Genomic DNA, 26,094 nt, shown 5'->3' with positions numbered 1-26,094 from the left:
CCACAACATGTAACACTCAGAATTCAAATGCTGGTGTTGTTACATCTGTAAGTTACATCAGAATTCAAATGGTGCTGTTACATCTGTAACTCCCAGCCAACTTGAATGGTGCCTTCAATGGCATGGCTCCCCCATGGGTGGACTGTGCCTATAAATAGGACAATCACCATGCATCATTCCAATCTGCACAAACATTCTTCTGCACTCGCTGCATTTCATATAGTCCAGAGCTTTGTTCTCGCCTCATTCCAATTCGTCAGAGCTCGGTGGTCTGTGGTGCTGCTACCCACGAGATGAAGTCGTTTCATATTTGGAGACGACACGCCAAACTGTGAGCACTATCGGAGCATATCTCGTCTTGCGGACAGATGATCCTCCTCGACTCGGCTCTGTTGTTTTACTAGTTTCATTTTTGTAACTTTAATTCAATTTTTATTTCTTTGTAATTCTGATCTTCTATATTTTCCGTTTCATTTATAATCGCCTGCAAGCTATCTATTTCCAACAGTACACGCGGTGGAGACATAAACAATCTTGCTATAGTTTTCAAAATGTTCATCTAACTTAGATTTGTTAGTAGCTGGTTCCAAGAATCATGGGAATAAGGTGATATTAGGAGATAATGAGATTAAAATAGAAGGAGATCGTTGAGAAATTAGGAGATCTGGTAGGAGGGAAAAGAGGAAGAGAAGAGAGAAAGAAGGAGGAGGGTGGTGCGACTAAGATTTGGAAAAGAAAACAATAGTATTTTTATTTTTATATGTTGGGTTGCTGGACCCATCATCCAGTCTCGCCCCGACTTGTCTCACGCATACACTCAATATCATAAGAGAATTTGTGTGTGTGTGTGTGTTTTTTTTTTTTTTAGCAATATGTTTCATGGTTTAATTGCTATTATTATGGCAAAATGACATGTGGCTATTTTGTGTCTAAAGTGTGTTTTTGCATAATTAACTCTAAAAACTATGTTTATTTATACAAAAAAATTATAATTACTAGCAAATTCTATCCTATAAATCACAATTCATTTTAAAATAATGGAACTCTTTTAATTGCTCTTTATTTTCTTTATAAAATTGAAGGTTAGAAGGTGTTTGGCTTTGCTTATAAGCTCTTCAAAACAGCTTATAAGTTCTAAAAAAATAAGCTCCAAGAGCTTATAACCTCCCCAACAAATAAGTTCATCTACTCCAACTTATTTTTTTTATAATCTTATATGCAATAATCATTTTACAAATACTTTTCAACTATAATTTATTATCATTCAAGTACATTTTTTTTCGATTTTTCCTATCCGGAAAAATATTTTCTCTCTCTAACAAAATTTTTTTTCTCTAACTTGTAAGCTCAATTATCCAAACACTTTGACAACTTATAAGCTCTTAAGAAACTACATCTTATAAGCTCCAAAAACTTATAAGCTCTTTAAAATAAGCTTAGCCGAACACCATCTAAATTTATGGTAACAAGTAAAATGTTATAAGATCATTTTGATAACTTATTAAATTTTTAATATTAAGCTACACTTTTGCTAAAATATAACAACTTTATTAAAATATATATATATATATATATATATATATAGGAATGGGATCATATAGATCCCAATGCTTATAATAGATCCCTAGATCTAAATCTTGACCACACATTTATGACATGTGGCGCATCAAGATGGTGACACGTGGCAAGGAACTTCCAAGCATTCAAAGGCAAAATCTGGAGGGGTAAAATTGGAATGTAATTTTCGGATTTAATTATTAAAAAAAAAATATTTTTTTAAATTTTCTCAAAATAGATATATTTTAGATGCATATAGTTTCACACAAAGATGCATAAAGTTTTCACATGAAATGCATAATTTTGAACAGAAAAATGCATTTAATTTTTTCAGTTTTGGTATTTTCACCACCCCACCCCATACCACCCCCAATCCAGCCCACACCACCCCCCAACCCTCCCCATTACCACCCCCCAAAAATAGGCATGTTTCACATGCATATAAAATCAAACAAAAATGCATAAAGTTTTCACATAACAATGCATTAAATTATACAAAAAATGCATTTCATTTTAATAAATCTGGTAGTTTCGCCACCCCACCCACCCCCACCCCCCACCCCCCCAGCCCCCACCCCCCCCACCCCCCCACCCAAATTTTTTTTTTTTTTTTAAAAAAACTGATTTTCTGACCACTGACCCCCACCCACCCCACCCCAATTTTTTTTTTTCAAAAACTGATTTTCTAATTGCTGACCCACCCCCACCCCCACCCACCCACCCACCCCTCCCCCCCAAAAAAATGTTTTTTTTTTTCAAAAATTTATTTGTAGTTAATGTTTTATGCATTTTCATGTAATAATAGATGCATTTTATTGTTCTTGATTATGCTTTTTTCTTTTTTATATGAACATGTTTTATAATATTTTATTTTAGGGTATAGGGTTAGGGTTTAGTGTTTAGGGTTTAGTTTTTAGGGTTTAGTGTTTAGGGTTTAGTTTTTAGGGTTTAATATTAGTGTATAGGTTTTAGTGTTTAGTATTTATTTTAGGGTTTGAATTTTAGTATTTAGGGTTTAATGATGTTTAGATTTTAGTGTTTTAGTGTTTAGGGTTTAGTTTTTAGGTTTTAGTGTGTAGTGTTTTAGTGTATGCATTTCGGTGGTCGAAAATCAATTTTTGAAAATATATATATATATATATACCATCTTGATGCGTCACATGTCATAAATGTGTGGTCTAGATTTGGATCTACGGATCTATTATAAGCATAGGGATCCACCGGAACCCAACCCTATATATATATATATATATATATATATATATATATATATATATATATAAATTTGTAAATAGTGGAACATCAAAACTTTTGATATGCTTAAATGTTTAAATTATTTTATCAATCTTTATGTGGAGGATGAATCCAACAATCACGGAAGTGACGTCAGTCACGTCAAGATCGACGGGCACTAGCAACCTAAGACCACAAGTAACGTTAGAGCCCTCCGAAGAGCACCGGTGAGGGTGTCGATAGAAGGGCCTCCGACGCTCAAGTCAGTAAATAATAATAATAAAAATCGTATCGAAAGCAATGGGAAGTAAATGAAATAGTGAATCGGATCGATTTGGTCGATGGAGTTGAAGACGATTTGAGTAGTGAGCGTGGGCCGTTGGGTCGTCCCGGTTGATCTGATCACCGGAAAACCTAAGGCTGGGAGCGTGGAAGCAGAATAGTGCTAAAGAATGTGTTGGAATGCGAATGATCGTAAGTATCAGTATGAATGTTAATGACGGCGTCCCCCTCTATTGTGTTAATGAAGTAGTATATATAGGTATGGGCCTGACGGCTAGGGTTTTGCTGGCATGTCCCCTTAAACCCTGGTCGTTCCGATATTTGGGGGATCGTATCCCTGACCTCGTTCCTTTCTTTCTCTCCAAGTCGCTGCCCTTCTAGGGTTTGTTGGAATATTCTTTGAAACCCTAGCGGCTCCGAATTTTTAGGAAATGATCTTCCGCGACTTTCGTTTGACCTAGTCACCCACGTTTGATTAGGTTTTCGTAAGCGTATAATTCAGTTTGTTTGCTTTCGTGTTGAGATGTTGTCACAGCCCGGCCTAATCTAGTGTATAGTTAAGCCGGGGAAAGGTGTGACCGGGGAACAGACAAAGAAAATAAAAAAGGAAAGAGATTTCACTAATAAAAATGAACCAAGTTTAACAATAAATCACTATAATATTGAATAATCGTAGGCAACACTTTTAAAACTCATGAGTAGACAACTTACAATACACAACGACAAGTTGTCTAACTTTCAAGTGACATAATTCTCAACGCTATTGATTTAAAACATGTACAACACCTCAATAAGGTAGAATAGACTAAGTGTTGCAGCGGAATAATTCATGTGGATTACATGTATGAAGACATGGAATCCTGAGCCTGGTTTAATACATATACATCAAAGAATTTGCTCTGTTCGCTTCCATCTGCACCACAACTTAACCTGCATATTTAGAAACATACGCAGGGCTGAGTACCGAAAAGCACTCAGTGGTCATGCCGAAATAACTTTAAAGCTTGCTCTTAGAGCTATATATTGAACTTGCCATCTCAAGCATCACACAGGAGTTTTACTTAAATAACCTGTGCACGCAAAAACTGTAAAACTTCTCTATAATCATCATAACATCATATACGTCTGCAGACATTAACATGTATGTACCATATCTACGCATCATATAACTTTAAGTGTTGAGAAGTAGGCCTCCTTCTCAAACACGATGACAAGCTAACACAAAGGTTAACTGTCAACTCTGTGTACACAAATCCTGACTCGCTCAGGACCCGAATTCGTTCTTCTATGTAGATGGTATCATACAAATCTCAAATATTGGCAAGTCAATAATTGGAAAATAAATGCATACACTCAAACTTTATATAATAAAGTATGCATCTTTACTTCTTGAGTTAGTAAGCCCACCTGATATACTTAATGAAGTAGAAGTCCTTGCTTGTTCACTCTACACTGCCACTCGAACCTTTATTATAATGAGGTTCCCAGGTAAGATTGGATAATAAGTAAGTAGAAAGTAAATCTTGAATGACACTTCTATCACTTGAAAGTTGCATCCTCTAATCTGAGTGTTCTACTTATATGGACTTAACTAAAAGCAAATAATAACGTCACATCTCTTGGGATATCTCAAATTGAGAAAAGCTTAAGAGTAAACTAATCCATTCTATATAGATTAGCTTACAATTAATAACTAAACATCAATCACTTAGCATAGTTCTATTAATAACTTGCTCAGGTAAGAAATCTCAAATATGTAATCATATATGAATCTCAACTTTGAAATATCATATAAAATCAACCTCTTTAAAGAAAAATACAAGCTTTACATTTTTAGAAATCTCTCAAAGTCTATTTTTATTAGAAAGTTACAAAAATACAATATCTCAAGTGTATATGAAATTATCTCACAAAAGGCAGAATCTGCCACAAAACCTTGCTGCTTCGCGCAGTACTTTTCAGAAAATAATTTAGCATATCTAATGGTCTCGGATTTAGCTAAAATTTTACAGAGAACGACTACACATGATGAAGTTATTACAGTCAAAATTTCAAGTTATTTAGACTATGAGAACACCATCAGAAGCACCTCGAAACATACTGCCCTGTCAAGCCGAAAACTGACAGCAAAGCCCCTTTGTTTCAACTTAACATACATCTCATATTTTGGCCACATAAGAGAGTGGAGATCCAATTACATCATCTTGCTACATGTTAGAATGCTTTAACTCAAAACTTCACTCACGTTTACCACATCAACATATAACAAGCAAATTATAACACAATCAATCACCTCAACTTCTCCAATCAATATTAAAAGTAGTTCTTCCCTTATTCTTAAACTAAAATTGGCTCAACACATAGTAACATGCTCAATATCCCCCAATTTCTATCATATAATCTCATTCCACGCTCCTAAGAGTTCAATTATATAAGCATCAAACATTTAGCTATCTTACCTCAAGAATGCCCAAATTCTAGGGTTTTCTGCCTCCATTTTCCCCTCTAAAATCCGCCCCTCCGGCAAGGCCCGCCGTCACCGCCGCTGTCACCATTACACCGCCACCCCTGCCTCAGGTATGCTCCCTCTCGATCTTTCTCTCTCAACCTCTCTCGCTGCTCTCCCCCTCGATCTCACTCTCTGTCTCTTTCTCTGCTTCTCGAGCATGGATTCAAGGCAGAGACGGGCGAAGCTCAGCCGTTCGTTGGCCTTCCATAGTAATTTCCTTCTTCTAAGAATTAGGGCTCCACATCGGAAAAGAAGGGGGAACAGAGAGGACTTCCGGTGCGAGAACTTCGACCACGTCGAAGAGGAGGCTGTTGTATTGCCGAATTTCGGGCTCGGGTGACGACGATTTCGGATTTTGAAATTAGGGCTTCTCATTTGGGTTCTTCGCTAAATTGAGAGAAGATGAGAGTAGTGCGAGGGGCACCAGGGAAGAACAGACGAGACGCCGGACTTGGACCCGACGGCGGTCGGAGCAGAGGCGGCGGCTGAATCTCCTTGAAGGTTGAAAGCAAACTAAAACTGAGGTTCAATAAAGAGGGAGGGGAAGAAACGACGAACTGGCTTCCTTCTTAAGATTTGTTGATAGCTATCCCAAATAAAATAAATAAATATAAAATATATGCATTCTTATGGAAGTTTACGGAATTGCTATTTCTAATAGCCACAAATACTATTCTCACTAATATAATGATATAATATGTAATCAAATCAATATATATGCTAGCTTCATTCCAACTGAAATTGAGATAAGCTTCAAATACATCTATAATTATATATATAAAAAATGGGATTCTTATTTCTAACAACAAATAAATCTATAAATAATTAAATAACATCCGTCACTTCAATTAGTCGAGCAATAAGTAGTCGACTAATAATATTTCTTATTTATCATCATTCTCATCTCTGAAAATAATAAAATAATCCCTTTAACTAGGAATTATAACTTGCTTCCAAGAATAAAATTAATAACGGATGCAAATTAAAAGCTCAGGATATTATAATAATATCTCATCTCATCTCAGTGATTCTACTTCTATTTCTTCTTTTAGATAATAGAAAATAGAAAATAAAATTAATAATAACATATATACTGTAGTGAAAAAGCTGGGTGTTACAGATGTTTACTATGGTGCCGCTGCCAGGGCAGAGGGGTCACGCCTCTGCCCGAGCAGGGAGATCATGCCGCTGTCAGAGCAGAGGGATCGCTCCTCTGCCAGAGCAGAGGAATCGCTGATTCCTCTGGCGAGGACTTCGCTGATTCCTCTGGCGAGGCGTCAGAGGAATCGCGGAGAGCAGGGAAGTCGCCCCGAGCAGGGGAATCGCGGCGAGCAGGAAAGTCGCCCCGAGCAGAGAATTCGCTGATCCCTCTGGCGAAGGTTTCGCTGACTCCTCTGGCGAGGACTTCGTTGATTCCTCTGGCGAGGGTTTCGCTGACTCCTCTGGCGAGGACTTCGCTGATTCCTCTGGCGAGGGTTTCGCTGACTCCTCTGGTGAGGACTTCACTGATTCCTCTGGCGAGGCGCCAGAGGAATCGCGGCGAGCAGGGAAGTCGCCCTGAGCAGAGAATTCGCTAGTCCCTCTAGCGAGGGTTCCGCTGACTTCTGGTCAGTCGGATTTTATCCACTACAGTTTGTCCCCCACTCCATAGTTGGAATTTTTTTTTAACTATGGAGTGCATGCAATTTAACTTGTATAGAGTGCGCATAGTGAGCAGGGCGTTGCCCTTTTCTTTGATTCCCGGCAGTTCGCATGAAATAGGTGAGCCGGAAAAACATGGTATTAAATGGTCGGGGTGACATAACACTGGGCATCCTAGAACCGCGGCACTTTTAAAGGCCCAAAATGTATCCAATGGCGCTGGATGTTACGGTGGCGATGAATCATAAATGAATAGATATAGAATTGGTGAATTGTTGTTGAACCGCGAATTGTACCTAGTGTTTGATTGGAAAGGTGATAGAGGGTAATTGGATTGTTGAGAGCATGAGAGTAAATTGCTGTAGTGTTGCAAGCAAAGATAACGTAGGTTTCAGATTACGCGTACATGGCTATTTATAAACCCATGCTGGTTTTAAGATAGTAAATTCGTTGCTAAAACATGCGCCTCGCGTGATCGAAGGCATAAGAGTAAATTTTCCCCTAGGCGGAAGATTTCCCCGCTCTTTTGGTGATTTTTCCGGCGAAGGCCGTTTCTCTGACACAAGCCATTCCTCTGGCGAGTGCGATTTCTCTGGCGAGAGTCATTGCTCTGGCGAAGCCATTTCTCTGGCAAGAGCCATTTCTCTGGCGAAGGCCATTTCTCTGGCAAGAGCCATTTCTCTGGCGAGTGTGATTTCTCTGGCAAAGCGAAAATTTTTCAATTTGGGAGAGGCGCACTTTGCGCTGACGGACACGATGGGTTTTTACCTTAGGTTCGAAAAACGGGCTTGTGCCTTGTATAAGTAAGTTCTTTCCCCCATTTAGACTTAGTTGTTGAAACTTAAGTCTAAATTCAGGACGTTCGGGGTGGGATGGGCTTGCGTCTTTTAGATGAAGTTTTCTTACGGGCTTGCGTTTTTTAAATAAAGTTTTCTTTCGGGCTTGCGTCTTTTAAATGAAGTTTTATTCCCCCCATTTAGACTTAGTTGTTGAAACTTAAGTCTAAATTCAAGAAGTTCGGAGTGAGATGGGCGTGAGCCTTTGACATAAAATTTTATCCCCCCCATTTAGACTTAGTTGATAAACTTAAGGCTAAATCCAAGGTGTTCGGGGCGAGATGGGGCTTGCGCCTTATATGTGAAAATTGTTCCCCCCTGGGTGTGGAGGGGGAGGGGGGCTGCGCTCCTTAGAGTTGCCTACATACCCAATTAAGGGATCAAGCCCGAATGTAGTTCTGACCTGCATGCAAAGGTCAGTAATTGTAGTAGATGATATGGGTCTCGGAAGACCTTATTGAAATAAAGTAAAATTTGTAGAGTTTAGGATCAAGCGTGGTATTGCTTGAGATGTAGGGCGTTCCAACTGTTGTTGATTTCACGTCCGTCTATCGATCGTAACTTGTATGCTCCACGTCCAACCACTTTGGTGATCAGATATGGTCCTTCCCAATTCGGGGCTAATTTACCCGCACTTGTTTCCTTGGTGTTCTGGAACACTTTTCGCAACACCCAATCGCCCGGCTTAAATGTGCGAGTGCGGATATGTTTGTTGTAGTGTCTGGCGATGCTTTGTTGGTAGGAAGCTAGTCTGATGTTTGCTTTGTTCCGTTTCTCGTCGAGGAGATCTAATTCGTGGCACATGGCCTCTTGATTCCCGTCGTCTGTCGTGAGCTCATGTCTGGCGGTGGGTACTTCGCTTTCTGTTGGGATTACTGCCTCCATCCCATAGGCGAGGGAGAATGGTGTTTCCCCTGTTGATGTTCTTGTAGTTGTTCGGTAGGACCATAGCACGCCTGGTAACTCATCTGCCCACCTTCCCTTGGCCTTCTCTAGTCGTTTCTTCAAGGTGTTCATGATGGTTTTGTTGGAGGATTCCGCTTGCCCGTTGGCTTGGGGGTACCTTGGCGTTGAGAAGCTTAGCTTGATGTTCCAAAACTTGCAAAAATCTTGAAAGTCTGCGCTTATGAATTGGGACCCGTTGTCCGTGACGATCTCCTTGGGCACCCCATACCGACAGATCACGTTCTTCCATATGAACCCCTTGACTTCTTTGTCACGAACTTGGTGGAAAGATTCTGCTTCTATCCATTTGCTGAAATAATCGGTCACTGCCAACATGTATACCTTCTGCCCGGGTGCGGTGGGCAGTTTGCCTACAATATCCATCCCCCATTTCATGAATGGCCATGGTGAAGTGATAGCGGTCAGGGGCTCCGGGGACAGGTGTGATACTTGGGCGAATCGTTGACATTTGTCGCACTTTCTAGCATAATCAGCTGCGTCGGTTTTCATGGTGGGCCAATAGTAACCGCTGGTTAAAGCGCGGTGTGCGAGGCTTCTTCCTCCTGAGTGATTGCCACATTCACCTTCATGTAGCTCGGACAAGACGTATCTTGCTTCTGCAGGGTTAATGCATTTCAAGTATGGACCGGTAAATGAACGTTTATACAGTTTACCTCGGATGATGCAGAACCGTGCGGCCTGAGCTTTAATTCGACGTGCGTCATTCCGATCATCTGGGAGTATTTCTCTTTCGAGATATTCCATTATTGGGGTCATCCACGTTTGTCCGACTGATATTGCAGTCACGTGTTCCTCGGCCTCGTCTCTTTGTATTGCTGGATATTGAAGGCAAGTGATCGTTATTGTTTTAGGTTGTGCGATCTGAATTGCTGACCCTAGATTGGCCAAGGCATCAGCGTGGCCATTTTCCACCCTCGGCACTTGATTGATGGTAAACTCTTCAAAGCCCGATTGGAGTTCTTTCGTCTTGCCCAAGTAAGCCGTTATTTTCGCATCTTTGGCTTGAAATGTACCCTGCATCTGGTTAACTACAAGTTGAGAATCACTAAATACGTTAATGCGTTTTACCCCAATTTCTTTAGCTAGTCCGAGTCCAGCTATCATGGCTTCATATTCAGCCTCATTGTTGGTGGTTTTGAAATCACATCGGATTGACCGCTCAATGTTGTCTCCTCGTGGTGATGAGAGGACGATTCCAAGTCCGCTCCCTCGTACGTTGCTGGATCCATCAACATATAGTTTCCAAGTTCCAGTTTGGTCTGGTTCTTCCGTCAGACAGCATAACTCTTTGTCGGCCTGTATAGTAAGGTTAGGTGCAAAGTCGACAACAAAATCGGCTAATACCTGAGATTTAAGTGCGGTCCGTGGTTTATATGTGATGTCGTATTCGCTCAATTCCACTGCCCATTTTGTCAATCGGCTGGATAGTTCCGGCTTATGGAGTATGGCCTTTAAGGGGTAAGTCGTGGCGACTACGACCGGATGGCATTGGAAGTATGGACGTAACTTTCTCGCTGCATGGACCAGTGCGAGGGCCAGCTTCTCTAGCTGGCTGTATCGGGTCTCTGCATCAAGTAGTGACTTGCTCACGTAGTAGATTGGTGACTGCTTTCCCTCTTCCTCTCTGACCAACACGGCGCTGACGTCTGTATCAGAGACGGACAGATAGACCAACAAGGTCTCGTGGTCTTTCGGTTTTGCGAGTAAAGGTGGGCTAGTCAAGTATTGCTTGAGCTGCTTTAGCGCTTCCTCACATTCTTCTGTCCACTCAAATGTTCTTGACTTCCTCAAGGTGTTGAAGAAGAGGTGGCATTTTTCGGATGATCTTGAGATAAAGCGGCTTAATGCGGCTATCCTTCCTGTCAATTTCTGAATGTCCTTCACGCACGTGGGGGAAGGGATTCCCTGGATTGACTCAATCTGAGCCGGGTTTGCCTCTATTCCCCGCTGAGTAACCATGTAACCTAAGAATTTCCCTGCATTGACACCAAAGGAGAATTTAGTAGGATTTAGCTTCATATTGTATTTTCTAAGAATTTCAAACGTCTCCCTCAAGTGATCAATGTGGTCCTTCGCGTGGATGGACTTGACCAACATGTCGTCGATGTAGACTTCCATTGTCTGCCCCAACAAACTTGCAAACATCCGATTGACCAGGCGCTGATAGGTTGCTCCCGCGTTCTTCAACCCGAATGGCATATACTTGTAGCAATATAATGCTACGTTGGTCATGAAGGCCGTCTTCTCCTCGTCGTCAGGGTGCATCCGTATCTGATGGTATTTCGAATATGCGTCCATGAAACTCATCAATTCGTGGCCTGTTGTCGCATCCACTAGCATGTCGATGTGTGGCAGTGGGAACGAGTCTTTCGGGCATGCCTTGTTGAGGTCAGTGAAGTCGATGCAGACCCGCCATTTGTCGTTCTTTTTCTTGACCACCACCACATTTGCGAGCCATTCGGGATAGTGGACCTCTCGAATGAGTCCATTCTTGAGGAACTTCGTGACTTCATCATTAACTACTTGGTTCCTCTCTGGTGCAAACTTTCTACGTTTCTGTTTCCTCGGTGGGTAGCCCGGGGTGACCTGTAACCTGTGAACAATAATATTAGGGTCAATCCCTGTCATGTCCTCGTGGGACCAAGCGAAACAATCGTAGTAATCAGATAGGAAATTGATAAGTTTCTCTCTGAGCTCTGGTTCGAGTTGTGCTCCAATCCGAACTTTGTGGTCCGGAAAGCTCGCATTAATTTGAATTTCATCTATCTCCACCATCTCCTCCTCGATCAGGCTGCGTGGTCTCTTCGTTTGATTTCTCTGCTCTGCAGACTCTGACTTCTCTGCTCTGCAGATTTCGACTTCTCTGCTCTGGCACCTCACTGATTTAGACTTTCTCTCTGGCACCTCGGTGACTTCGCTGCACTGGCCTTTGTTGATTTCGATGCTCTGGCAGCTTCGACTCCTCTGCTTTGGCAGCTCGCCGACTTCGCTGCTCTGGCCGTTGTCGACTTCACTGCTCTGGCTTTTGTCGATTTCACTGCTCTGGCAGCTTCGACTCCTCTGCTCTGGCAGCTCGCCGACTTCGCTGCTCTGGCCGTTATCGACTTCGCTGCTCTGGCAGCTTCGACTTCTCTGCAGCTCCGTGTCCTGACTTATGTCTTGAGTGCACCGCAAGGTATGATGTGGGTGTTCCTGTTCTCCCATGTGCTTTGAATGGGGCGGGGCTTCTTGCTGTAATTGCTATAAGGATGGGTTTTTCGCCTTCATAGTGGTTTGGTAGCACGCCCTGGAGTCTTTCTGCTCTCCCTTGATCTCCTTAACTCCCCACTTGGTTGGGAATCGTATGACTTGATGATAGGTAGATGGTACTGCTTCCATTTCGTGGATCTATGGACGGCCTAGGATGACGTTGTATGCTGATGGGGCGTCTACCACGAGAAACCTAGTGGAAAGGTTGACTCCCTCTGCGTAAACGGGAAGATCGATCTCCCCTACAGTAGTCGTACTCTCGCCACTGAAGCCAACGAGTACGGCCGCTTTCTTGATTAGTTTGGACTCGTCCAAACCCATCTCCCTGTATGCACTGAAAAACAAAATATTGGCAGAGCTACCATTGTCTATTAGCACACGCTTTGTTAAACAGTTAGCAATATAAATGGAAATAACTAAAGCATCATGATGAGGGTGTAGAAGCTTGTCTGATTCGGATGTTGCAAAGCTGATTGTTAGGGTTGGATCCGTTGGTCCAGCTTTGCCGGAAGGCGGAGCCACTGTTTTGCCTGATCTAGCCTGTCTGGCGTGTCTCTTGGCGGCTGAGTGGGTGATTCCGCTGACTTCGGAGCCTCCGGATATCACATTCACAGTTCTCTCATGATGTGGCCGGTCTGGTGGGCTGTCGTCTCTGTGTTTCTCTTGTCTATCCCTTCCTTGTTGTAGGGTAAGCTTGCCTTTTTCGGTTAGGTAATCGGTGAGGTGGCCTTGATTTAGTAGGTGGGCCACTTCCAATCTGAGGGCGATGCAATCCTCTTTCCGATGCCCATGGTCTGCATGGAACTCACACCACTTGGACCTGTCCCTCTGGTCGGCTGGGGCCCTCATCCTTTCTGGCCATTTGACTTTGTTGCCTAAATTTTTGAGAGCTAAGACCGCCTCGGCTGGCGAGATAGATAAGTTGTATTCCGGTATCTTGGCCCTTTCACGTCACTACTAGAAAAACGCTCATAGATAACGGATTTTATCCTTTATCTATGAGCAAAAAAACCGTTGTGTATAGTGGTGTTATCTATGATACGTATCATAGACAACGGTTTAAAAACCGTTATGTATGTGAGAATAGATAACGGTACGATACGCTCATACATAACGGTATGAAACCGTTATCTATAATGATTATACATAACAGTTTATACCGTTATGTATGAGGATTTTTCCGTTATGTTTTGTATTTTTTTTTTGTTTTTTTTCCTATCATAGTTAACAGTTTTTTTTCTATACATAACGGTATGAAACCGTTATCTATAATGATTATACATAACGGTTTATACCGTTATGTATGAGGATTTTTCCGTTATGTTTTGTATTTTTTTTGTTTTTTTTCCTATCATAGTTAACAGTTTTTTTTCTATACGTAACGGTATGAAACCGTTATCTATAATGCTTATACATAACGGTTTATTACCGTTATATATGAGAATTTGTCCGTTATTTTGTATTTTTTTTTTATTTTTTTCCATCATAGTTAACAGTTTTTTTTTACTTCTTATAATGGTTTTTGCACCTTTTATAACAGTTTTTTTGCACTTTATATAATTGTAGTATATTTTTTAATTTTGCAATTTTTATTAAACGACAAAATGATAAAATCAACAATAACAATATTATATATCATCCAAAATATTCATACATTATCATCCAAATATAATGAAAACTTCACATATATTCTATTTAGCTAGATGTTTAATTAAAAAATATTACAAATGCGCGCAACTTGCTAGACATTTGAAACGACGTTCTCTGCTTCAGCCTTCTCGTTTGTAGTAGTCCTCATAGCTCATCGACTCCCATCTACTTGATCCGCCAAGATGATAAACTCAATCACAATAATGAACTGGAGAATTAAAAAAATCCGGCAACATGTGAGTTACATAAGTAATCTTCAAGATCTCAATGTTCTATCTATATTGTTAAAATGAGAAGAAGATTACCCTGCACCAACACGAGCGAGTTCACCTGCAAAACATAGCCAACCCGAGCTTCTTAAATAAAAGAAATATGAAAGAGATATTTCAACTCTGCTCTCTCTCACAACGTTACATATATACCATATAGTTGAATATAGTCCGAGGGAATGAAGAAGGGAATAACTGAAACATCAATTACTTAGCATAATTCTATTCATAACTTTCTCAAGTAAGAAACATGAATCTCAACTTTGAAAAATCATTATCTCAACTTTGAAATATCATATAAAATCAACCTTTTCAAAGAAAAATGCAAGCTTTACCTTTTAAGAAAGCTATTAAAGTCTATCTTTATTAGAAAGTTACAAAAATACAATATCTTCTCAAGTGTATAAGAAATTATCTCACAAAATGCAGAATCTACCACAGAACCTTGCTGCTTCGCGCAGTACTTTTAAGAAAATTGTTTGACATATCTAACAGTGTCCAATTTAGCTGAAATTTTACAGAAACCTCCTACTCATGCTGAAGTTATTACAGTAAAAATTTCAAGTTATTTGGACAATAGGAACACTCTCGAAAATCCCTCACAAGACATTGATTTGTCCAGCCAAACTTGGCAGCAATACAGTTTCTGTTGAAACTCAACATATAACTCATTTTGGCCAAATAAAAGCTATAATATCTCAAATACATCATCTTACTACACATTAGCATGCTTTAGCTTGAAATTTAAATCATATTTAACTCATCAACACCAAGAAAGCAAGTTATAACACAACCAATCACCACAAGTTCTCCACTCAATACTAAAAGTCGTTCTTCCCTTATTCATAAATCAAAATTGGCTTAACACATAGTAACATGCTCAATATCCCCCAATTTCTATCATATAGATGCAGCCAAAGGACTAAAAGCTGATATCAATTTTGTCACCTGCTTCCATTGATAAGTTTCTTCTTTAGCATACACAACAAAAAAATAATGACAATGTACAGATCCAAATAAATTGAACTCCAGTGGATATGGAAGAGACAACTTACTTGCTTTACATTGAGTTCTTGCTTAAATTTTGCACCTGTATAGTTCTCCTTTATAACATACCTAAGGGAACTCTCAGGAATTGGAAGACATTCCTTGAAAATTTTGAATTTTACCTGAAAGTGGAGATGATAGCAACTTATATGACGAGGAAAAAGACTTCATCTCAACAATGAAAACAAGTTTGTGAAGGCGTGAAGTTACCTTTACCAAATCAGAAACATACTTTAATAAAAAAGTCTAGCCACCAAGATTATCAGTGGTACTAACTACTAACTAAAGAAATCAATAATTTATGTTTACATTTTCTGCTTACATAATCATGAAGATCCCAAGTAGCTATTTCTAGCATCCTAAACCACTCAAGAGATGAAAAGAGAGGAAACTAGAACTTAATTTTTGGCAAACATCTACACCAAAATTAGATCTCAGCAGAAAGTAAACAATGTATTGTATGAGAAAAGTTCAGTTATTACTTGGACAAATCTCATAGGAGATATGCCTTCCAATTCTATGCAGTATTACATTTACATAGAGCTATACTCTGCATCAAATACAATAAAAAGTGAAAAGAACTGTAACCTCTGTGTTTTGCCTTATCTTACGGCTTTAGGGCTGATTTTAGTATAAGATTACTGAAGTTATCTTTATAACTGAAAACAAAAAAACAAAATAGATAGCAGCCTACTAGCACAGGACAAGATCTTGTAGTTTGCCACTTGTGAGTTCTAGGATAGGACAGCCAATGTAAAATAAAAAATGAAGCAAGGCATCAGAAAAGTGAGGCGACAATAACATATTTTACTCCCTCTTTGGGTGAGTATCAATTATTAAAACTATACCTGAGCAGGGAATTTCCCTCCAAAAGCAGCAGGTTCCAAGTTAAGACCTCCATCAGAAGTTGCTTCATATACACCGTACAGAAGCTTTGACTTAAAATCAAACAAAAGTAGCTCAGTAACTACTCAAAAGGCTTTTTTATTTCTACAAAAGAGTAAAATACAAGGACCACTTCCTCTCCTCCGAGGTCCACCGAACCTGCAATGCTAAATGAACGATGATCTTAAATTAGTTGGTAGATATTAGTTTCCTGATGTGTCATTATTCAAAACGAATAGTGATGTGTAACTATAATACATAAAAGATAACTATTTCAAAATCTTGATTTAGTTGAAATTGCCAGTACAATGGTTTGGACTCTCTAAAAGAAAATTAATGGTTAACAGGCAAGCTCAGATTAATATCAACTCAAACATTACAAAAGCCACAAAACTGTCTAGGAGTAAGCTACACCAACCCTTTTCCTTGATTGCTTTGTCGACGAGAGCTGGTGCAAACCCCATTCCAATGAACGATGATCTTAAATTAGTCCCCGACGAGCTTGCGCCATCCTCCTACAGTGCAGCCAAAGAAGACGATGAATTCTTCAGTAAATAAAAGATGCAAAACATGTCCTTCAAGTCCTAAAGCTACAACGGTAGTGGAATCAATCTCACTCTTTCAACATTAAACTTAACCAAGACATGATTTTCCCCAATCTTTAACGAATTTGCTATATTTTATTAAGGAGAATCATACCTCCCTTGGCATTGAGAATGTTTTCGGCGGTGGTAAATCATAATCCAAATTCTCATCCTTGGGTATAACTCCAGCATCATTTTCCAGCAAAAAGGAATCCTCATCATCCTCATCGTCAGAAGGCCTAGCCCTTTCAACCAGGTGAACTGGTCATGGAAATACAGCACGGCCACCTGAAAACATATTAAAGTCTCATAATCAGTTGAACAAGCCGAATAAATCCGTGAGACAGGATTTTCTTGTTTTTTTATTTAAAAAAATTTCAAGAACGATGGTTCCTCAAATATATAAGAGAACTCTCCACTGTCCAATGTCATAAATCCTTATATTTGCCAAATGAATTATCACATTAGCAGTTTCTACCGAACTGTAGGATATTAGTAGTAAGGTAATTTTTATCATATTAACAGCTTCCTTCACAACCCCTGCTATTGTAACTGTTACTGCACTTGTTACAGACACAAGAACATATTCTGTTAATACCTGCAATAGTATCAAGCTTTTGTCAGATGAAAGAGATTTAAACTGATGAACGTAAAAAACAACTAATTGATGTTTAAGAATGGTTCACAATTAGCCTTTTGACCTATAACTTTGGAGAAAATGCGGAGAATGGAAAGTCGACATCTCTAGCTGATACCAAGTAAGAGAATGGGCTTTTTTATAGGGAAAGAAGTGACTAAGTGAGTATCCATTTAGATGGTTCAGAGACATTATGGAAAAGAATCAAAAGATAAAATTACTAGGGAAGTATGCCATCACCATACCCAATACATTATGATGGTTCAGAGACATTATGGAAAAGAATCAAAAGATAAAATTACTAGGGAAGTATGCCATCACCATACCCAATACATTGGTTTAAGAAATTTTACCATGAAGAAAGCCAGAGTGCCACCAAACAACATTAGCAAACTACTTCTCAGAATATGCGATGAGCTATTAAAGTAATCGTTCTTTCTCAATTCATGTCATGGATCCAGCATCAAAGAAAGAACACCAGTTGCAATTGCCATTATAGGGGTCACATAGCTCATCAAAGTAAGTGGATTTTTAAGACCTAGAAAAGGAACAGAGATGTCATAAACTTAATAGGATCACACATTAAAGTCAACGACAAGCAGGATCTTAAAAGAAATGATCCAATTCTATAAGCCTTGCCAAGGTAATGTTGTAGAGAGAGTTTATACAACCACTTACCATAGGTTTCTTTCTTCATTCCATTTTTGATATCATCATGTACCAATTGTTAAAAAACAAAAGAAAGGAACACAACCATGAGAGCATATATAGGTAATAAAACATAAACAAGAACAAAATTATTCAGACACCAAGACTGAATCAGTTGAGTCAGGTATAATGCAGCTTATACTTGGAGAAGTATTTGTGTCATTGTCCACCGAAACCCAGACATGACAGCAGCAAGCATAACGAATATGAAACCCCAAAACTCAAATTCTGCCTCTCTTGCAACTGCATTACAGTACAAAGATGTTGGAAAGAAAAATTACGACGCAAATGATTAAGGCTGAATCTATCATGATTTTAGTACTTGCCATTCTGAAGTAACAAGGCATTCATCTTCATACAGAAACATATTAGCTGTTCATTATTGTTTATTTCTTCTAATTCTGTAATAGGCTAGAATGCCATTCAGTCAAGGCCAAGATTTAATTCCAATGTTACTACTGCACTCAAATAAGAAAGGCAAACCAACAACTGTCGAGCAAAATAGCATCTCCATCTGTGTAAAGTTAAAACCATGATAGAATTATGCAGGCCTCTCTGTTTCCAGGGTCCATCTAAATAACCTTATGGAAGTACAAAATTAGAGCATCAAATCTCTAAATTTTATTATCAAAGAAATTGAAGAACAAAATCAAAGAAATTCTACTAATTTTGACTATCACTAAAACTCAATAATCAATCCCTAATTTGACTATTTGATGCAAACAAGTGAAGTACAACTAACCTGGAGGCTGATGTGGCTAAATAAACTTAATCCTGCTTCATAAAAATTAAAGAGTGTGTCGCCGGTGACCCTTAGCCGCCGTCTGACTCGGGATCAAGGAAGTCCAGGCACGGCGGCGAGGAGTTTCTATTGATGCCAGAGGCCGGAGAGGGTGGAGTCTAGATCTGGGGCCCTAGGGTTTCAGACGGAGGAATTAGGGATCTAGGGTTTAGAGGAGAGAGCGGCGCCGCCTCTTGAGATACAGGCGGTGGTGGCGGCTGGAACCTTTTCAGATTGAGGCGGTGGTTAAGTGAGATTTTGAGGGAGAGTGGCGGCGGCCTCACTGCCGTTCGCCGGAGATTGAGAAATTGGGCGGTGGTGTGAGTTTGTGAATGCCCGAATTGAGTCAAAAGAATGAGAGATAAGGTGGGCGAGGCCGGCGCTCCTCGCCGGAACTTCGGCGGCCGCGGCGGCGGAGCCCTAGCTGGTCCGCTCAGCTTGAAAGATAAGGGGGAGAGAATGTTCTTTGTGTAAATTTTGAAAGTTTCAAATGATTTAATAAAATATAAGTTTTAAAAAATTTTAAAAAAAATAATTAAAAAAATAAAAAAAAATTATACATAACAGTTTTTAGATACGCTCAAACATAACGGTTCCAAAACCGTTATAAATGACTCTTATACATAACGGTTCTTTAACGTTATGAATAAACCGTTATAAAAGATGGTCATAGATAACGGTGGCTTAACGGTTTTGTAATACCGTTATGTATGCAACTAATAGATAACGCAAAAACATAACGGTTTTTCAAAAACCGTTATCTATGCATATAGACAACACTACATAGATAACGGATTTTTCCAAAACCGTTATCTATTCCTAAAAGTGCGCTCATACATAACGATTTTTGAAAAAAACCGTTATCTATGCACTGTTATGTATGTAAACTTTTGTAGTAGTGCGTGGTCGCGTTTCGTAAGGTTGGTCATACTGTCTCCTTCTGTATTCTTGTCGTGGAGATGGGTAAGGCTCAGACCGCCTATCATTTGTCCTCCTATCAACCCTGGAATCTCTTCTACAGTTTCTGCTTGGTGAAGATCGGTGGTGGCTGTATTGATCTTCCTCCCATTTGATTTGTGCCCATGCCTTGGCAAGGACGTCCTCCATGGTTCTACAAGGGTATTTGGTGAGGTCTTTGTAGAGGTCTGAGTCGGGTAGAAGACCCTTTCGGAAGGCGGTGACCGCTGTTTGGGTGTTACAATTGGTGATGGACACCTTTTCTTTGTTGAATCGACTGATATAGCCTCGAAGAGACTCGCGACGTTGTTGCACCACGGCGTAAAGATCCTCCGAAATCTTCTCAAGTTTCCTGCTACTAGCATATTGCTGCACAAATATATCTGTTAGTTGAGCAAAACTTGAAATAGAATAATTTGGAAGGTTAGTGTACCACTGGAGGGCCGGTCCTGTCAGACTAGAACCGAACCCCTTACACATGCAGGCCTGTCTCAATTCTCGAGGAATTGCGGCAGTGAACATCCTTTGTTTGTACTGAGCGATGTGGTCGGTTGGATCCATCGTGCCGTCGAACATTTGCATGCTCGGAAAGCTAAACTTGATGGGCATTTCCACCAAGGCAATTTCATCCATAAATGGCGAGTCGGCATAGCAGTTCTCTGAACTTTTGTGGATGGGTGCCGGGACACCGGGAATTCACTGGATCAAGGCCTCCATTTCCGCCAGCTTTCTCGCCAATTCTCCATCTCTAATTGCGTATGGGCTGGTTGTGGCTGGTTGAGTGAATTCATTGGTGAACAGCTGGTCTTGGGTAAACTCCCTTGGACCGTGTCCGTCAGGCTGTTGGTTAACCTGGGTTGGCGGCGCGGCTGTTTGATTTGGCCTTAGTATGGTAGGTTGTGCGCCTCCAACGGCGGCATTGCTTATTGTTACGCCCGGTGTGGTGAAGATGGTTCGAGCATGTTGTCCTCCGGTGATGGTCGTTCCATCTTGTCGAGGAGTTCCTGACGTTCTGGCGTCCGGGTTGGGTTGCCCATGTTCCCGCATTTGCTCCAACGCGGATGTTGTCATGTTAATACCTGCGTTCAAAGTCACACGACCAGGGTCAGTCTGGTTACCAACCACCTTACGGTTTCTTACCGAAGATGACGGATCCGTCACGGGGTGGTTGGATCCGTCCTTGCGAGTGATCGGTGTATCTCCCAGAGGCTGCATGGAAGACACTTGGGCTCGGAAGCCAAGAGGTTCGATGATTTCGATAGGCTCCATAGCCTCGAGACGGTCGTACAAGTTGGCATTCTCCCTTTCCAACTTTTTGCACCTCTCTCGCTCCTGATTCATCTGTTCAGTCAGGGCGGCGATCTGGGCGGCTAGGTCAGCCTGAGCATTCCCGTGAGGAGCGTCGGGAGTTTCAGATCCGTCACGACCGTCAGACATGATCGATGCTCGTAGAAATTTGTGGAAAGTGCGTTGATTCGCTTGATTGCTAGGGCCCCACGGTGGGCGCCAAATTGTGGAGGATGAATCCAACAATCACGGAAGTGACGTCAGTCATATCAAGATCGACGGGCACTAGCAACCTGAGACCACAAGTAACGTTAGAGCCCTCCGAAGAGCACCGGTGGGGGTGTCGATGGAAGGGCCTCCGATGCTCAAGTCAGTAAATAATAATAAAAAAAATCGTATCGAAAGCAATGGGAAGTAAATGAAATAGTGAATCGGATCGATTTGGTCGATGGAGTTGAAGACGTTTTGAGCAGTGAGCGTGGGCCGTTGGGTCGTCCCGGTTGATCTGATCACCGGAAAACCTAAGGCTGGGAGCGTGGAAGCAGAATAGTGCTAAAGAATGTGTTGGAATGCGAATGATCGTAAGTATCAGTATGAATGTTAATGACGGCGTCCCCCTCTATTGTGTTAATGAAGTAGTATATATAGGTATGGGCCTGACGGCTAGGGTTTTGCTGGCACGTCCCCTTAAACCCTGGTCGTTCCGATATTTGGGGGATCGTATCCCTGACCTCGTTCCTTTCTTTCTCTCCAAGTCGCTGCCCTTCTAGGGTTTGTTGGAATATTCTTTGAAACCCTGGCGGCTCCGAATTTTTAGGAAATGATCTTCCGCGACTTTCGTTTGACCTAGTCACCCACGTTTGACTAGGTTTTCGTAAGCGTATAATTCAGTTTGTTTGCTTTCGTGTTGAGATGTTTACTATGGTGCCGCTGCCAGGGCGGAGGGGTCACGCCTCTGCCCGAGCAGGGAGATCATGCCGCTGTCAGAGCAGAGGGATCGCTCCTCTGCCAGAGCAGAGGAATCGCTGATTCCTCTGGCGAGGCGTCAGAGGAATCGCGGCGAGCAGGGAAGTCGCCCCGAGCAGGGGAATCGCGGCGAGCAGGAAAGTCGCCCCGAGCAGAGAATTCGCTGATCCCTCTGGCGAAGGTTTCGCTGACTCCTCTGGCGAGGACTTCGCTGATTCCTCTGGCGAGGGTTTCGCTGACTCCTCTGGCGAGGACTTCGCTGATTCCTCTGGCGAGGCGCCAGAGGAATCGCGGCGAGCAGGGAGGTCGCCCCGAGCAGAGGAATCGCGGCGAGCAGGGAAGTCGCCCTGAGCAGAGAATTCGCTAGTCCCTCTAGCGAGGGTTCCGCTGACTTCTGGTCAGTCGGATTTTATCCACTACACTTTATATTTCAAAAATATAAAATTAAGGTTATTAGCGTCTAAATACACCAACTTTGAAGGTAGTTTGGTTTTGCACATAAACTTTGAAAGGTGTAAAAAAATACATGAACTTTAATATTGTAGCAATTTTATCACAAATTCAATTTTTAGATATTCTAACTCTATAAAAATCCTACAATTTACAGTTTTACAGATGTCTTATACGATATCTTTTAGATATATCTTATACGATATCATTTTTTAAAATGTTCGGTGAGTACTAGTCAAGATTTTGACTTGCAACATCAGCTTGAATTTGAGCAAAAATTAAATTTATGATAAAATTGCTACAACATTAAAATTTATGTATTTTTCTTATACCTTTTAAAATTCATGTGTAAAATCAAACTACCCTAAAATTGATGTATTTAGGCGTTAATAACCTCAAAATTAAAAGAAAATGCATCGCCCGCGCGAAAGTAGGGAGACAACAACAAGTCAACACATAGTTATTTATTGAAAGGAAAAAAAAAAGATGAAAGAGACTAAAAAACTGCAAATTTGAAAATTGAAAAAAAATCAAAACCTTATGGAAATAAAGAAGTTGTCGCTAGGGCTAATAAACCGGTGCCGATTTTCCGGTTAAAACTATAACCGAACTGGGAAAAACCGGTTATCGATTAACCGATAACCAATTTTTCTCGGTTCGATTTGGTTATCGGTTACTATGTATTCAAAAAATCGGTTAATCAGTTTAACCGGTCGATTAACCGGTTAAACTGATTAACCGGTTTATTAATTAATTTATATTTAATTATATTATTAGAATTTAAAAAATACTAAAAAATCACAACACAAATTAGGGCAGGTAGCACAGCAGCGTTTCACAATCGCATCTCTCATTCTCTCTGCATCTCTGGCGCGGCGCGGCCTGTCCTTGCGTCTCTCCCACTCCCGGTGACCGGCGTTTCTTCCCACCAGAGACCGGCGCTGCCCCCCGTGCTCTGTGCTCAGCCTCTAAACATCCTAGCCGCAGCCGCCTCCCAACACCGGCCACACCAACCCGCACATCCGGACGCCGGCCACACCAGCACGGCGACACGCCGTTGACTCCGGCAGCCTGAAGTTAATTTTTTTTTTCTCCAGTTCCTGACTTCCAGCACGTCATTTAAGTGGTAAAACTCTTCTATTTTGCAAATGTTTATGCGTAAATGAAATGATTTGCTGTTTGCTGTAATGGTGTTCATGATTTGGCATTTCCTAGTATTCCACTTTGGCAATAATCTTGAGGTCATTAGACATTAGGTGTTTATGCATTCTTTAAAAGCTTCATAATTAGTTGGTGTTAAAACTGATTTCTTTAATGTTGCTCTGTTGGTGTGAAAACTAATTCTTTAATGTTGTTGCATGCTCCCGTAACTAAAAGTTAAGGTTTAGGCTTAGCAAAGGTTTGGCCAAAATGAAAATGCAAGACAACAATATATTAGAAAATTCATTAGTACAGTAGTGCTTGGGGGAATTTTTATAATTAGTCGAGCTTAATTTTGTAGTGTTGATGGAGTGGTCTAATTGGTACAGTAGTGATCCCACAACTGCAATGCTCAGTTATTAGTTTGCGTTTTTTTTTTTTTTTTTCTTCGTGTCTTTGACTTCCCTCTTTGACAACCATCACTCTTTTATCCTTCTTGAGCCCTAATTCCCTTTCTCCCTTGTCTGCATCTTCAGTTCCAGAGTTTGGGGACACAGCAGCGATTGAGCCCTAATTCCCTTTGCCCGTTGTCTGCATCTTCAGTTCCAGAGTTTGGGGACACAGCAGCGATTCAAGAAAAGGTATTTATGAAAGATGATTTCACCTTACATTTCTTTTTCATGGTGAAGATATTGAATGAATTTTGTTGATGTGATTACTGAAATTCATGTTGATGCGTAAAATTGCTGAAATCACGTCTGAATTTTGGAATTGTTTCCGAAATCACGTTTACTTAAATATGCCTGCATCTCCCGATTCCTACATTCTCTTTCGCCGACGAGGCGCGCATACACAAAAATCTTTAAGAGGCGCAGCGCACATATTGGTGTGCTTCAGCGTCGCTTTGCCTTGAGGCGGCGTCCGCCTCCAGCAAATTTCACAACATTGCTTACAGGTTAAAGGTACAAGGTTATAACATGAAGAAATTGATAAGAATATTTAAACACGTGCAAACTGATTTACTGGTTATTGTGTTCGAGGTCTGAAGTTGAACAAGCTCCAGTGATGTTTACTTGCATCCCAGCACGTGATGTGATAATTAGTTATATGAGATTGATTATGTATGAATCAGAGGATTGAAAAAGTAGTATTTTTTCTGGACCTTGTAATTGCATTTTCGGATTGAGCTCCCTTCTATTTAAAAATTTAAGGTGGTGCATGTTTGATCCAATTCGTAGATGATAGTTGAGTTAGTTTTTGGTTTATATAGATGGCTCCCACTTTATTAACACGTATTTCTTGCATAATTTTTCTTCAGTTCGATGCCTACACAGTAGTGATCATGCTTGTGCTTTGGGTACAAAGAATGCCCTGAATGATCCTGCGATCCTTTAGTTTTTATGTCTTATGGTGAACTACAGTGTGCTTGTAGGATGGTAGTGTGAATACACTGTGATCTTGTTTTTCTTTGACTCTTTTGGTGTTCTGTATAGTTTTTGTTAGCATGTTCAGACTAGCGTTCCGCAAGTTATGTGCTCGTGTAGATGGAGGATGTGAAATCAGGCCTTTATCACAGTTTCGCAGTTTTCACTCTGCTCAGGTGAGTTTGAAACTTCTCATTCATCACTGTTGTCTATCTTCTACTGCAAATCTTTTCCAGCTTTTTAACTGGCTATGCTAAAAGGCTAAAGAATATCAGCATATATGGATTCTAATTCTGAGAACTTAGTTTGCTTCAACAATGAGACGGGGATATATATACTGCTCTTATCTTCTCTCTATATTCTTGCAGCCTTCTTTGGCCCCAAGAAGCTTTTTTGGTGTCGAAGATTTTCTTGATGACGATAATAGCAGGCCATACACTTATCAGAAAGAAAAGAAGTCGAGAAATCCAAACAAGCACGTATCCTTCAAACAGCGTACCGTTGCTTACATGGAGCCGTTTACACTGGACGTGTTCATCTCAAAACGATTTGTCTCTGCTTCAATCACCCACAGAGTGACATGCAAGCAGGTTGCAGTTGCTGGTACAAACTCGAAAGATATCAAGGCTGCACTGAGATCGCGATCTGATATACCTGCTTGTTTGGCAATAGGCCAGATTTTGAGTGATAGGGCGAGAGAAGCCGACGTGTATACAGCTTCTTATACCCCCAGGGAAAGGGATAAGTTTGAAGGAAAAATAAGGGCAGTTGTTCAGTCCCTTATTGACAATGGCATTGATGTCAAAATCTATCTTGATTGATCACTTTTTCAAGTCTTGGTTTTGGATTGTTGGAGATGGAGAGAGGTTTGTTTGTTTGACAACCCATTGATGAGTTTTTCTTTCATCAACGAGGGCTCTCTACATTTATACTTTCAAATTATTGTGAATTGCCATCTCTTCTTATATGGTAATTTCACATCCTCCTCTAGAAATAAACTAATTTTAGAGAAATGAGGAAATCTGGATAGATATAA

The 26,094-nt window shown here is 40.7% G+C and overlaps 2 protein-coding genes and 3 long non-coding RNA genes across 7 annotated transcripts; 1 reads left to right on the top strand and 4 right to left on the bottom strand.

Annotated features, from left to right (window-relative positions):
- Positions 1 to 3,711: 3,711 nt before the first annotated feature.
- On the bottom strand, positions 3,712 to 6,681 carry LOC130988426 (uncharacterized). Of its 2 annotated transcripts, XR_009090096.1 has the most exons (3): positions 5,532 to 6,339; positions 4,480 to 4,537; positions 3,712 to 4,002 (listed from the first exon to the last, which is right to left on the bottom strand). It is a non-coding gene; the product is annotated as an uncharacterized LOC130988426 (long non-coding RNA). The 2 variants fall into 2 exon arrangements; XR_009090097.1 differs by having other exon boundaries at positions 4,480 to 6,681.
- A 5,730-nt stretch (positions 6,682 to 12,411) lies between these two features.
- Positions 12,412 to 13,122, bottom strand: LOC130990444 (uncharacterized). The gene has a single exon (XM_057914678.1). The coding sequence runs from the start codon at positions 13,120 to 13,122 to the stop codon at positions 12,412 to 12,414; it is 711 nt and encodes a 236-aa protein (XP_057770661.1).
- Positions 13,123 to 13,881: 759 nt separating this feature from the next.
- Positions 13,882 to 14,346, bottom strand: LOC130988425 (uncharacterized). The gene is made up of 2 exons (XR_009090095.1): positions 14,229 to 14,346; positions 13,882 to 14,131 (listed from the first exon to the last, which is right to left on the bottom strand). It is a non-coding gene; the product is annotated as an uncharacterized LOC130988425 (long non-coding RNA).
- Positions 14,347 to 17,227: 2,881 nt separating this feature from the next.
- Positions 17,228 to 18,521, bottom strand: LOC130988424 (uncharacterized). Its single transcript, XR_009090094.1, has 3 exons — positions 18,024 to 18,521; positions 17,699 to 17,883; positions 17,228 to 17,306 (listed from the first exon to the last, which is right to left on the bottom strand). It is a non-coding gene; the product is annotated as an uncharacterized LOC130988424 (long non-coding RNA).
- A 4,762-nt stretch (positions 18,522 to 23,283) lies between these two features.
- Positions 23,284 to 25,968, top strand: LOC130988423 (uncharacterized). 2 transcript variants are annotated; one of them, XM_057912253.1, is made up of 4 exons: positions 23,284 to 23,620; positions 24,171 to 24,275; positions 25,128 to 25,234; positions 25,427 to 25,968. In XM_057912253.1, the coding sequence occupies exons 3-4, from the start codon at positions 25,139 to 25,141 to the stop codon at positions 25,877 to 25,879; spliced, it is 549 nt and encodes a 182-aa protein (XP_057768236.1). In that variant the 5' UTR covers positions 23,284 to 23,620; positions 24,171 to 24,275; positions 25,128 to 25,138; the 3' UTR covers positions 25,880 to 25,968. The 2 variants fall into 2 exon arrangements, with proteins under 2 accessions (XP_057768236.1, XP_057768238.1); XM_057912255.1 differs by having other exon boundaries at positions 23,312 to 23,620; positions 24,171 to 25,234.
- Positions 25,969 to 26,094: the final 126 nt, after the last annotated feature.

Source organism: Salvia miltiorrhiza, chromosome 6 (genome assembly GCF_028751815.1).
Source record: "Salvia miltiorrhiza cultivar Shanhuang (shh) chromosome 6, IMPLAD_Smil_shh, whole genome shotgun sequence".
Classification (NCBI taxonomy): Eukaryota; Viridiplantae; Streptophyta; class Magnoliopsida; order Lamiales; family Lamiaceae; genus Salvia; species Salvia miltiorrhiza.
This window is presented reverse-complemented; position numbering and strand designations above follow the sequence as displayed.

Excerpts from the sequence above, each read along its gene's own strand:
- LOC130990444 (XM_057914678.1), bottom strand. The coding sequence starts at position 13,122 with ATGAGGGCCCCAGCCGACCAGAGGGACAGGTCCAAGTGGTGTGAGTTC.
- LOC130988423 (XM_057912253.1), top strand. The coding sequence starts at position 25,139 with ATGTTCAGACTAGCGTTCCGCAAGTTATGTGCTCGTGTAGATGGAGGA. Across the intron at positions 25,235-25,426 it reads GCAGTTTTCACTCTGCTCAG|CCTTCTTTGGCCCCAAGAAG; the intron begins GTGAGTTTGAAA and ends ATATTCTTGCAG.